This window comes from Zalophus californianus, chromosome 11 (assembly GCF_009762305.2).
Source record: "Zalophus californianus isolate mZalCal1 chromosome 11, mZalCal1.pri.v2, whole genome shotgun sequence".
Lineage (NCBI taxonomy): Eukaryota > Metazoa > Chordata > Mammalia > Carnivora > Otariidae > Zalophus > Zalophus californianus.
This window is the reverse complement of record NC_045605.1, coordinates 59,526,129-59,539,997: the sequence shown is the minus strand read 5'-3', so window position 1 is coordinate 59,539,997 and position 13,869 is coordinate 59,526,129. Positions and strand designations below refer to the sequence as shown.

The window sequence follows — 13,869 nt, the reverse complement described above, 5'->3', positions numbered from 1 at the left end:
TAGATCTCTTTAATTCTAAAATCTCCAGTCATTTCACTATACCAATCTACTTTATTTATTCACTCTAATGATTTCTATTTGAACTTCTAAAAAACATCTAAAGAGGGGTGCCTGTCTAAGTTGGTTTGTGGGTTTGAGCCCCATATTGGGTATAGAAATTACTTAAAAATAAAATCTCTAGGGGCTCCTGGGTGGCTCATTTGGTTAAGCGTCCAACTCTTGATCTCAGCTCAGAGTCCAGTCTTGATCTCAGGGTTGTGAGGTCAAGCCTTATCTTGGGCTCCATGCTGGGCGCGGAGCCTACCTTAAAAAAAAACACAACTTTAAAACAAAAATTTTTTTAAAAGCATCTAAAGATTAATAGAATCATTAAATTAAAGGTTTGGGTTTGATTTCTGTTTTTCTCCTGCTACTGGACTGTTAGCCCCTTGAGGACAGGGACGAGGGGGTCATGTTTATTTCTGCATTCTTCTTTCTATTAAATGCAAAATAAATACTTGATGTACCAGTGATGAACACTGCCTTTGCTCTCCCAGGAAATTTGAGGTACAAGGCTGCTTAATAGAACCTTAGCATGTTAGAATTTAAAGGGGCTTGAAAACTCAAGTCAAACCTTTCCCTCAAGGAGGAAGGACCTCCTTAGGGTGGCCCAGTGAGTTGGAAGCACACAGAACTAGAATCTAGGTCTTTTGGTCTTCTACTTAGCCATCTGGTTTGAAAGAACCTAACCCTGTCCCTAAATTGCTCCCTCTTTCCCTACTTTCCTTCTTCCTTTTCTTTCCTTTTTTCTCTTTCTCTTTCTTTCATGATGTGAGTTGAGTAGCTTTATACACTTAAAGTTTTAAGCCTCACAGTTAACAAAGCAAGGCAAGATTTTTTTCATTCCTTTTTACACTGATTTCTACTCCTGATTATGCCTTTATTTAACCCAGAATAGAATCCAGGTCCTTTGCCTCTCTCTGCACCCAAAGTATGCAGAGCTACAGCCCATGTAGAGAAAATTATCTTTACTAGATTCCTTCTTAGAACATGCTATTGATGATTGGTGAGGAGTGGGAAAAAGGCTGGTAGGGGACAGGCTGGTTTTTTGTTTTGTTTTGGTTTGGTTTGGTTTTTTGGTTTTTTTGCAATAGCCAGGTTTTTGGAGGAATTTTTTTTTTTTTTCTCAGAGAAGACAAATGTAACCAGACTCTGTAATTTATTCTTCTGTAGTCTCTGGGCCTGCTGTTTTGTAAGCAAACGATGCGAAGGCTAAAGACCCTGCAGCTCTTCTTTCCACATCTCACCACCATTTATTTATTCCCTTTGAATATCATGATTCCAGTTGTCTTATTCCCTAGTTTAAAGTATTTTTTTTTTTAAAGATTTTATTTATTTGACAGAGAGACAGTGAGGGAGGGAACACAAGCAGAGGGAGTGGGAGAGGGAGAAGCAGGCTTCCCGCCGAGCAGGGAGCCCGATGCGGAGCTCGATCCCAGGACCCTGGGATCATGAGCCGGAGGCAGACGCTTAACGACTGAGCCACCCAGGTGCCCCTGAAGTATATTTTTTTAAGATTTTAAAAAAATTTATTTACTGAGAGAGTGCATGCACAGGGGGAGGGGCAGAGGGAGAGAGAGAGAGAGAATCTCAAGCAGACTCCCCCACTGAGCACAGAGCCCAACATGGGCCTTGATCTTACAACCCTGAGATCATGACCTGAGCCGAAATCAAGAGTTGGACGCTTGACCAACTGAGCCACCCAGGCGTCCCTCTTATCCCCTAGCTTAAATAATATATGGTTTGTTACGATGTCCTTTCCTGGTCTCCCATTATCTTATAGAATGTTACCTGGAGTGTTATTTGGGTAGCCATTTGTTAGTATGTCCCAGTGCTCCTACACTTTTCATATAAGGCCAGAATATTTTAGGGTGTTTCATTCGGAGAGTTGGTTGGGGGTTCCTGTACAGTAGAACGGGTACTGAGACTACATTGTTCACTGACCATTAGCCTGCACCAGTGAGCACACGGAACCATAGATAAGCTCTAAAGCAAAGTGGGATCTGCTCACCATTCTCCTCTCAGTGTTTCTCTCTCTCTTTTTTTCTCCTACGTAAAATAACACTAAAACACTAAGGCTTTTTCTTGCCACAGAGCAGTCTATTAGAAGCTACAGGAGACAACTAAATGCTAAAAAGATGCTTTAAGCTACACTGTCCAGTGTGGGAGCCACCATTACCATATGGCTATTGAGCACTTGAAATGTGGCTAGTCTCTCTTGAGGTATGCCATAAATATAAGGTACACATCAGATTTCAAAGCCTCAGTACAAAAAAAAGTAAAATATTTCATAAATAATTTTAATATGAAGTAAATGTTGGAATGATAATATTTTGGATCTATTGGATAAAATAAAATATATTATTTAATTTAATATCATCTGGGGCACCTGGGTGGCTCAGTCGGTTGAGCATCTGACTCTTGATTTCGGCTCAGGTCATGATCTCGGGGTCGTGAGCTCGAGCCCCACATCAGGCTCTGTGCTCAGCAGAGTCTGCTTCTCCCTCTCCCTCTGTCTCTCCCCCTGTTCGCTTGCTCTCTCTCTCTCAAATAAATAAAATCTTTAAAAATAACACCAGTGTTTCTTTTTCCTTTTTTAAATGTCATTACTAGATAACTTAAAATTACATATGTGACTCCCATTGTGTTTTGATTAGGTAGCACTGGTCTAGAAATCCCCAAGTAAATACTTTCTCAAAAGTTTTCTCCACTATGGAACTTTAGGAAACTATCATTTTCCTCTCTATAACTCATCCCTGCACGTTCTTTCATTTTATTTGATGACATCAGGAAGAAAGCCTCCATTAAGTACTAATTACCTTTTTTTTTTTAACACCTGCTACTCACCTGAGCAGAGTAACAGCTAGTGAAAGCAGGGTGGTTGGTGGAGGGAGTTAGGAGGCACTAGGGAGTGGAAGACTGGTGATCAGTCCAAACTTCTGACTTAGAATCATTGTATACATTTGGAACTCTTCAGCTGACAAGTCCGAGTTCTGAGACACCCCTTACAGCAGAAACATGCCTCTGTTTGGGGTTCTAGTTTTGCTTTCTTCTCACATATCTAAGTTTATTGAGGATCTGTCGTGTGCTAGACTGTTTCCTAGCACATAGGAAACAGATGAATATGGCCTAGTCACTGCTCTCAAGGAGCTTACAATCAGGTAACGAATTTGAAGCACACTCTAGATAAGCACTGTAATGATGGTAGAAAAGAAAGTGCTTTTAGAGCACTAGCAAGTTATGACTCATTCTGCCTGGAAAGGAAATTGAAGGCTTCATGTATCTTGGATGTGATATTATCAGGCAGAAAGGCAGGTGGAAAGGATGTTTTAGCCTGAGGGGGACAACCTGACTAACGGCATGGGAAGTAGTAGAAGGTCACTCTTGAAATAGTAATTTGGGGCCACATTGTGGAGGATTTGACTGCCTAAGGATGTTGGGTGTTATCCTGTATGCAGGGGCCATTAGAAGGTTGTAAGCAGGGGAATGACATGTTCAAGACTGTATGTTAGAGATACCATTCCTGTGCTCCTGGGAAGGACAGATTGAAGAGGGGGATGCTGAATGCAGGGAGATTTAACAAAGAGGTCATTGTAGTGAGCCAGGCAAGGGATAGCCAGGGCTCACATGGAAAGGAAACAGGTAGGTGAGGAATGAAAGAGAGGTGTCAGGCATGGTCCTAAGTTTCTAAGTTAGATCACTAGGAGGTGCCTCTATCCAACATTGGAGATATAGGAGAAGATCAGGCTAAAATGGAACATACAACATACACTCTGGACTTGCAGATAGAGCACAGAGGGAGCTGGCTAGAGCTGAAGTGCTTGTGTTTGTGTTTCAGATGGTGACCCTCTTTCAGATGTGGGTTGTTCCCCTCTATTTCACAGTGAAGCTGCATTGGTGGAGGTTCCTAGTGATCTGGATCTTGTTCTCTGCTGTCACAGCTTTTGTCACCTTCCGAGCCACCCGAAAACCACTAGTACAGACAACCCCAAGGTGAGAGTTTAGGTAGTGGGGAAGAGCTAGGTTTCCTGAAGGGAGCGGGTTGAAATGCATGGGATTGGGGTGGGTTTAGGCTGAAAAAGTTGTAATTTTTGTTTGCCAAAATTATTTGGCATGGGCCCCCACCAAAACAAGCTGATTGGGAGAACTACCCGCCCCCTCATTCACAGATTAAAAACCCCAAAATATTTCCCTGTAGCTTACCTTAGAGTTTATATCAAGGTCTGTGTATATTTAAAGCAACCAAATAAGTAAGCAAATTCTGGGGATCATTGTGGTCTCATTTTAAATGTTATTTTGTGAACCCTTCTCTGATCTCTAAATTAGGTTTTCTGTTATATTCTTTCATAGGCCCTATAGTTTTCCATCATAGAACATAACACAAAATCTTGAGTGTCTATCTCCCTCACTAAACTATAACTGTGAGATCAGGAACCACATGTATTTTGTTTGTCCCTGTATATCCAGGCCCTAGCACAGGGCCTGGCACATAGTAGCCTACTCTGTGAATTTTTGTTGAATGAATGAATCTCAGCGAATTTGCAATTTTTCAACAAACAGTACTTCTTTGGTCACAAAACAGTCCCTGCCTGTATTATTCTTTGTATTTTATCCAAATGCATTTCTAGTTTGATCCTCCCAACCAGCTTGTGAGGTCATTTCATATCTGTACTTGACAGAAAGATTTTCTCATTCATTCATTCATTCAACAAGCACCTGCTATGTGTCAGGCCCTGTGCTGAGCGCTGGGGATACAGAGCTGGATAAGACATGGTCCCTGCCCTCAAGGAATGCTCGGTTTAATGGAGGAGATGGACCAGAAAGCAGCTGTTTCAGTGCAGTTGGTAAGTGCTGTGAGAGACATGTGTACAGGTCCAGGAGAGCCTAGCAGAGGAACTAGCCAGCCTCAAAATTGTAACTACCAGAACCAAAGGCTTCCAAGTTGCAAGTTGTTCTTCTTCCCATGCATTTTATGTTCCGCTTCACTGTGAGGTTTTATTTTGGCCGTCTGAGTTTCCCTGTACATGGTAAAATTTATCTTCAAGGTGAAGTCGATGACTTGGAAGTTCCTCCCTGGCTGTGGTAGTTTACATTAAGGGCCATGATAGAAGATAAGAGACTCTGGAGCCAGATGGATGTGGATTGGAAACTCCAGCCCTGCCACTTAATTGCATGACCTGTATGGCTTCACCTTTCTGAGCCTTGAATTTTTTATCCTTAGAAATGTGACAATGATTGCTCCCTCATAAAGGGTGCTGTGAAGAAACGGTGTAAAAATATACTTTAAGTGTCAGTAAGTAACAACCAGTATCAACTTGTAGGTAAAATGACTAAAAATGTGTCTATGACATGGGAGGTTTTTGATGATAATAACTAACATTTGATAGTGCTTTATAATTTCACAGCACTTTCATAAACATCCATACTTATTCATGTAGCATTTATTGAGCATGTATTATATACACCAGGAAATGGGCTCTGTACAATCCATTGAGGAAGGTATCATGGTTTCCCCATTTTACAAATAAGTAAACTTGTCTTAGAGTGGTGATTTGATTTACCTGGGATTACCCAGCTAATAAAACTCACTTAATCCAGATTCTGCCTAAAATTCCACATCCTTTCCACTGTCTCACTCCTATCTGATGAGTGCAAACCCTGGATAATGGAGCTTTGTGTGGTTTCTGAGGGCAGGCACTACAAAATGTTTGGGGCCTTTCCCTTGCCTGAGAACCCATCACCACTTGCTTAGCCACAGCACGCAGGCACAGGGAAGGACCTTGAGCTTCCTCCCTGCGGCCCATCAAGGTTGGTGGTAACTTGGTCTCAGGAGCCAGACAGGCTTGAGCTGTTTATTCAAGTGAATTCAATTTGCTCTCACCATCCTGGTTTCACGCTGCTTTTTATTGAATTTTAGAGAGCATTGCTCCTCCTTCAAGAGCATTCTATGAACCCCCCCAATCCCCCCCACCATCACACACATACATCCATTCAAAGGTATTCTTTGAGTGCCTCTTTTCTTATCTCTTCTCCAGAAAGAAAATCATTTCAGAAGCAAATTCATTAGACACCATTTTATTATTGGCCTGTAGATAGGAGCAAAGCAGTATTCAGGTTAACCATTCCCAGTAGGAAAAGCCTGGGGGTGCCTTGCTGGCTCAGTCAGAAGAGCATGCACCTCTTGATCTCAGGAGCTTGAACTCGTGAGTTCGAGCCCCATGTTGGGTATAATGATGACTTAAATAAATAAATATTTAAAAAAAGAGGGGGAAGCCCATAGCTGATTCTATCTCTTTTTCACCTTCCCTTGAATTCTCTTTCCTGACAAGAACAGCTGGCCTTCCCCACCTCTTCCCATCTGAACATAGCTGTAGTTACTAGTTTTCACTTCCTTATCCAGCTAATCTGAATTTGAGAGGGCATAGCTGTCTGATGTCAGCTGTGCTTTCTTTGTTTGAAGCTGAAACCTTATAAGGCTCCCTTTTCTTCCCTTGGTCTAGGACCAGGAAAATAGAAAGCACTAGCTCCCTGGTATGTAGGGGTATTTCTACAATTAAGAGAGTGACCAGGTCTGTAACAGTAACTGAAGTTGCTTAGTAAGTCTTAGGCAAATAACCTAATGTCCCCACTGATGTAAGAATAAGAGATTCTGGTAATCCAGAGGCCCCTAAGCAAGTTTCCATGTCAGCTATGCTAATTTTCTTTCCTTTCTCCAGGTTGGTTTATAAGTGGTTCCTGTTGATCTATAAAATCAGCTATGCCACTGGCATTGTTGGCTACATGGCTGTCATGTTTACCCTCTTTGGTCTCAATTTATTATTCAAGTAAGTACTCTGCTTTTGTTTTTGTTTGTGTTTGGGGAGGAGGGGCTGGTAAGATGTACCTTTCCTCCTGAAGCCAAGTCCTGAATATTAACAAGGGGGCCATGGCACCCAGGATAGGAGACTTGGGCTTTGGGGAATGGGAAGGTGGGCCCTCCATGATTCGTGCTGGCAAAGAGGAAGGAATGTCTGGATATAGAGTTAGAGTCCCATCATTGGTTATGTTTTCCAAGAACCTATATTTTAATGGAAAAGTATCACAGCAGTTAAGCATAATAATGATTATAGCCAGTTATGCATCACCCTATCAGAGTCATTTTCCTTGTCCATGGGTTCACTGTTTATTGCAATGACTCTTCCTGAGTGGTCTTATGTTTAGGGAGACTAGGGGTTGGCAAACTGTCCTGTGGACCAAATTGGTCTACGTCCTGTTTTTACAAGATAAAAAAAAGTTTCTACTGGAACACCGTCATACTCATTTGTTTATGCATTGTTTATCGCAGTTTTTGCAGTATAACAATAGCAGAGTTGAGTATTTGTGGCAGAGACTATTTGGGCCACAAAACTCAAAATACTATCTGGCCCTTTCCACAAAAAGTTTGTCATCCCCTGAACTAGACAAACTCATGTGACACAGTTGGCCACACCTGGCAACAAGTGCACCTGGAAGGGTACAGGGCAGGAAACAGAGTGGTGTCCATAGGAGCCCTCAGAGCAGTTCCAGGGCTGAGATGTGAGGGGGTGAGACCACACAGATGGGTGGCTTGGAAGCTTTCCCTCTCCTGGGAACACATCCAGTTTTAAGAATCTCCCAGTTCAGATGCACATGCGTCATGTTTAACACATTGTTGCTTTTTAACGTAGCTGACATTCCAAAACTGTTTTTTAGAAAGTTAACCCGTGGACATTTAACTCCTGCTCCATTGTTGGGCACTTACGGTGTTTTTCAATATTGTGCTATCATAGATAATATTAGCTGTGTTGCTTCTAAGGATACATTGCCAGGAGTCGGATTCTGACTATTGCTTCATATTGTCATAAAATTTCAAAAAGATTCCTATCGGGCACCTGGGTGGCTCAGTCAATTAAGTGTCTGCCTTCAGCTCAAGTCATGATCCCAGGGTCCTGGGATCAAGTCCTATATTGGGCTCCCTGCTCAGCGGGGAGTCTGCTTCTCTCTCTCCCTCTACCCCTCCCCCCTGCTTGTGCTCTCTCTCTCTCTCATGCTCTCTCTCAAATAAAGTATTAAAAAAAAAAAAGATCAGCATATAGGTTCGTATCAGCGTATAGGTTCCCCTGCTCCTAGTTGAGGCAGAAGCCAAGAAAACCAAGAAATCCTGGACTCTGAGACTGTAGGTTATAGTGAGTCAGCAGGACAGATGAGAATGGAAGTGTGGTCTCCTGGCCGAGGTAATGGGGACTGTGGGCTGTGGATCATGAGGAATCTGAAGCCTAGGGCCGGGCACTTGAAGCTAGAGATTCAGGATTCAGGTTTATAGTCAGGACCACTGGCCTCTTTCCCAAATCTAGTGCACTGGAGGCAGGAGTCTCTTTGAAACTGAAAGGAGTAAGTCCTTACTTTATATAGTGAGAGCATACCCATGGAATTCTTTCTTCCAGGAAAAAGCATAACCAGTCTCCACAAAGGTTTATAGGAATTCATCAGTATAGAGTCTAGCAAGTCCCATCAAAGAAAGCCAGGATATTTCCAGATAGCTTCCTAATCTGTGTGGTTAAAAAATAAAAATCCAGATTCTGCATTGCATGGTGCCGGAGTGGCTCAGTTGGTTAAGCATCCAACTCTTGATCTTAGCTCAGGTCTTGATCTCAGAGTTGTGAGTTCAAGCCCCACATTGGACTCCATGCCCAGCATGGAGCCTATTTTAAAAAAAAGGAAAAGGAAAAGATTCTGCATTGTATTAAAGATGGTTATTCTCTAATTACAGTTTGTTTTTACTTGCATAAACTATACAAGGAGGAAGATAGAATTGAGAATCTTGACCATTTTTATGCTACTAATCAGGTTAATTGGTATAAGATTATGATGTCTAGTGGGTTAAATATTATAAGATTGATGAATACACTCAACTTTCTAAGATAAATATAATTTACAACTTTAAGTAAACAGGTACAGTCCCTGGTACAAATTTTTGACAAAGGTTGTTTTCTATAATAAACATTCAAAGACTGAAGTTTGCAAATTATTGGTCCTTGGAATTATTAAAACAAGCCTCCTAATGTACAGGCAAGATCTTTGTCCTTAGTAAGTAGACTTGGACCCCCAATTTTTTTTTAAAGATTTTGTTTATTTGAGAGAGCGAGCATGAGTTGGGGGGCAGAGGGAGAGGGAGAAGCAGACTCCATGCTGAGCAGGGAGCCCAATGTGGGGTTCAATCCCAGGACTGTGAGATCATGACCTGAGCCAAAGGCAGACGCTTAGCCACCCTAGCATCCACCATTTTTTAAAGTCTATTTATTTAAGAGAGCACGAGTGGGGGCTTGGGGATAGGGGCACAGGGAGAGGGAGAGAGCAGAAGAATCATTAAGCAGGCTCCTTGCTGAGTATGGACCCCGATGCAGGGCTCGATACGAGGACCCCGAGATCGTGACCTGGCCGCTTAACCAGCTGAGCCACCCAGGTGCCCCTGGACCAAAATTTAACTTTGATGACATGATACAGAATATGTATAGATACAGTTTAAAATTTTATGGTAACTGGTATGTATATATTTGCTAAGTGACTAATTTTATCTTTTATTTCTAAAGCTGTGGCTGGCAAACTTTTTCTGTAAGCAGCCAAATAATATTTTAGGCTTTGTGGACAAAAGGCAAAGTCTATAACAAGAGGGGAAACTCTTTCCTTGCCTCACCTTGTTTGATGGATGGGCTCTCTCAGGTGGGAGGCATACTTTGTGCTCACTTGCCATCAGATGAGACATCCTGGGAAGGAGGGGCCTGACAAGGGGGTGTGTGACCACTGGGATCATTTTCACTTTCTGTTCCAGTGACAACCCAGATCTTGGTGTGCCCTTGCCCCGCCATTTCAACTTGGGCAGCTGGCTGGAGGTGAGGCAACTTGGTGAGTTGCCAACTTCCAGACTGAAATTCCACTGGTTGGTGTCCAGTGATTGCCAACAGTAGAGTCTCCAATGCGTAGGTGCCAACCAGAGTGGGCCCTAGACAGCTGCAAGGCATGGTTGCCAGTTGGTGGAGGCAGGCACTGGGGACAGAGTGGGGAAGAGGGGCGGTAGGCAGTACCCTGGCTTGATCTTTGTAGCTCACAGTGCTAGCCTGTTCAGATGGTGCCAACAGGCCATATAAAAAACAGGCTTAAGATCTGGTCTTATTTTGCCAACACTTGATTTAGCCGTTAAGGCTTCCAACTTTAGGTGCCTCCTTATGTGTCCCAGAGTAGTAATCCAAAGCAGTTGTGTCTTAGGGCAGGCCTCACAGGCCATGCTGCTTTCCTTACAGGATCAAACCAGAAGACGCCATGGACTTTGGCATTTCTCTCCTCTTCTATGGCCTCTATTATGGAGTTCTTGAGCGAGACTTTGCAGAAATGTGTGCAGACTACATGGCATCTACCATAGGGGTAAGTTCACCTGGGCTTTCACTGCTGCCTCATGCCACTTCCAGAGAAGTCAGTATAGCATCACCGGCCTGATGGAAGAACTAAGCCATAAAAAAAAATCCTTCAAGATATCAGTAGTATGTATGGAGATTTCTTCCTTAAAATTTGGAAAACCAGATCTCAGATGTACCCTGGGATTTTAAACTTTAGGACCATTGTAGGAAAGAACCACTTGATCGTTCAGGAAGTTAACATTCATTCAGTAGATAATATTTAATGCCTCCTATGTGCCTGGGCACTGGGCTTGTGCTGGAATTACAAAGGTGTACATGGTCCTTGCCCAGATGGAGTTTACGCCCTAGTGACAGAGATGGGTATTAAAGTAATAAACACACAAATAAATATAAAATTATAACTTTTATGAATACTATGAAGGAAAGGTTCACAGTGCTATGAACAAATGCAGTAATGGCATTTGACCTCATCTGGGGGCCCAGAGATGGCTTCCCCAAAGAAGTGACTGTTGAGCGGATGCGTAGGTTAACCGTGGGTGGCAGATGGAGCAAACTACATGTGTAGATAAGAGTCCTGTAGTGAGAGAAAGGGTGGCCATTTGGAGGAACTAAGGCTAGTGTGATTGTAGGGCTGAGAATGTACTGGAAGTGTCTGGAGAAATAGAGGCTAGACTAGAAAAAAACCTTGAAAGCCAAAGGAAAGATTGTGGTTTTTATGCTAAAAACCCTGGGAGGCTAAGATTGAAAATGACATCTTCAGATTTGCACTTTAAAAAGATCATTCTGGCTGCTGGGTCTAGAACAGATTGGAGAGGGGTCCACTGCTTATAGTGAACCCCTGAAGACTAAGAGGCAGTTGTAGTAGTCTGGGCAAGATAAAGGTAGCTTGGGTTAGGGGACAGATGGTGCGAAGGAAGAGAGACAAGCTATTTGAGAAGTATTTTGGAGGTACATTTGCTAGGACTTGGATAGGACTTGAATATAGATTCGTTCTGAAGATTGAAGGAAAGTATGTATCAAAGCTGACATGTCTAACTGGAGCCACTCCTTGGCTGGTATACTTTCACTGAGATAGGAAATGCTATAAGGTGGAGACCAGGGAGGGATTCTTCAAGCTCAAAATGTGGGTAAAGTAACATCTAGTCTTAAGAAACTGGGCGCCTGGGTGGCTCAGTTGGTTAAGCAACTGCCTTTGGCTCAGGTCATGATCCCGGAGTCCCGGGATCGAGTCCCACATCGGACTCCTTGCTCAGCAGGGAGTCTGCTTCTCCCTCTGATCCTACCCCCTCTTGGGCTCTCCCTCTCTCACTCTCTCTCTCTCTCTCAAATAAATAAATAAAATCTTTAAAAAAAAAAAAAAAGAAAGAAACCCAAGTCAATATTCCTATTTCTTTTTTTCAAATGGAAATGTGTCTTTGTTGTTTTGCTGCTTATAAAAGTGCATGCTCTCTATAATTATGTGAACAACACAGAAGTACTCCTCAGTGTCAGCCCATTAGAAGACCCCACCCCAAGAAGGAGTATTTCCAAGTTCAATGGACGTTTCTCCAGTTCTGTGCTGAAATGTGTGTGGCTCTGTCTGATGCAAGAGGTCTGAAAGGCCTTCAGAAGTTCTTGCAACATGAGGTTTGGCAGTTTGGAGAGAAACCTTAAGAGAATGTCAGGGAAGTAGGTTCTCTTGGGGCAGCCAGATACCAGTCCTGGCTTTTAGGCAGCAGATACCAATGGAGACCAACTTCAAGGCACAGGAAAGGATTGGTGCTGACTTTGTATGCGGTCCCTCGGGAACTCTTGGAGAGTTCAAGGCAGTTTTGCAGGTGGGAAGATACTTGCTGGGCACATTTTTACAACAGTGCTACTGCTGTCTCGGTTGTGCCATGGACTGGTCGGCTTTGGGCAAGTCAGGTTAAGCAGAATCCTCAGCCATCGCCTTTGGTAACTTTCATCAAGTACAGTTTTGGATGTAGGACTTTGTTTCCCAGTGTCATGGGACTATTTTTATTTCTTCTGTAATAGATTAAAAGGAAAACAAAGTGTATTGGGTCACTTTATGGACAGCCCATTAGATTCTTGTTTGAAAACTGTCTTGTGTTTTAGCCACATTTCATGGTCTCTTATCTATTGGTATAGACTTCAGCTTTTCCTTTAACCACTTCACTGCCCAGAAGAGATTTCCAGATACTTGATTGTCTAATAGTTATCTTCACTTTCAACACCTTTTCTTGAAGTCTGCTTCTTTGGCACGCTCAGCTTTTCAAAATGACTCTTGCCAGTATCCTGCCCTTTACCCTCTTGTGATTTCTTTTTCTTCTCATTCTGTTTTTAAGGGGCCACTTTTCTGATTTTCCCAGGCTGTTGCCAGTTTTATCTCAAGGTTATTATCAGCTGCCAATTTAAGTGCAGCCTTAATTCCCTCAGGTGGGTCATTAATAACCAATATACAGAACCCACTTCAGTCCAAATGGAACTGAGCTCAGAATCGATCCACTAGTCAGCTTCTCCTGTAGGAGATGGAATCATTACATTGGCTTCCCAAAAATGGGATTTGAGCTGGACTTCTTTCTGTGCTCTTGGGAAGGATTATTGGGTGTTCCATTGATTACAAATGATAATCCTTATTATGATAATTCCCTAATAATGATAAATTTCAGTATCACCAAGAGAGCTGGTGGGAGAATTTCTCATTAGGGTCGACAGTGCCTCAGGCACCAGCTCTTGACCCCTCATACCCTCCTTTCTTCTGTGAGTTCTCAGCAGTTACCTCCAACACCTGATGCTCATTCTATAATAGTCTGGCCCACGGATGAATCCACATACCTCCCTATACCTCTTAGTAGCTAGCACAAGAACACAAGGATCAACAATCACATTGAACTTTATTAAGGGAAAATAGACATGAGTACTTGAATGAGGTTAATCTGACATAGCAGGGTACCTGTTTTCCCAGGCTTTCAGACCCTACCCCATCCAACTCTCAGCCTACCTCTGTGTAGCAGGTGCCACCTTAGCATGCACCACCTCGAATCCACATCTAGACAACTACTGTCCTCCAGATGTCTAGACCTAGAGCCTGTGTTCTGATAAAAAAAGTACCTGTACCTCAGGCCAGCCTTCTGAATCCTGGTATCTGCACAAGGATCCACCTCTTCCCTAGGCAATTGACATTGAGAATGCCTCTCTCTCATAAGAGCTGCTCTGTCCAGCTCCTGTCCAACAGAATGTGACCTTGCTCACCCCAACTCTAACAGTTTGCTGTTTCCCCGGGCCCCCATTTCCGGGGCAGGGAGTAGGTCATAGGAACACTAGGCTGGCTGTGACAGTACTGGGTGAGTCACTAGTTCATTCATTCATTCTTTCTTATCCGCAGCAAATGTTGCGGAGATTTAGTGGCAGCTTTTCTGCTAGGGCTCAGGATGCCCAC

General features: G+C 43.0%; 1 protein-coding gene across 6 annotated transcripts in view; it reads left to right on the top strand.

The window, feature by feature from the left end:
- Positions 1-13,869, top strand: part of RNF121 (ring finger protein 121) — a 76,546-nt gene that overhangs the window by 55,875 nt on the left and 6,802 nt on the right. For all 6 annotated transcript variants that reach the window (XM_027580872.2, XM_027580867.2, XM_027580868.2 and 3 more), the window contains 3 exons: positions 3,878-4,032; positions 6,756-6,863; positions 10,335-10,455. In XM_027580872.2, coding sequence (XP_027436673.1) covers positions 3,878-4,032; positions 6,756-6,863; positions 10,335-10,455 — 384 coding nt within the window. The remainder of the gene's footprint in view (positions 1-3,877; positions 4,033-6,755; positions 6,864-10,334; positions 10,456-13,869) is intronic.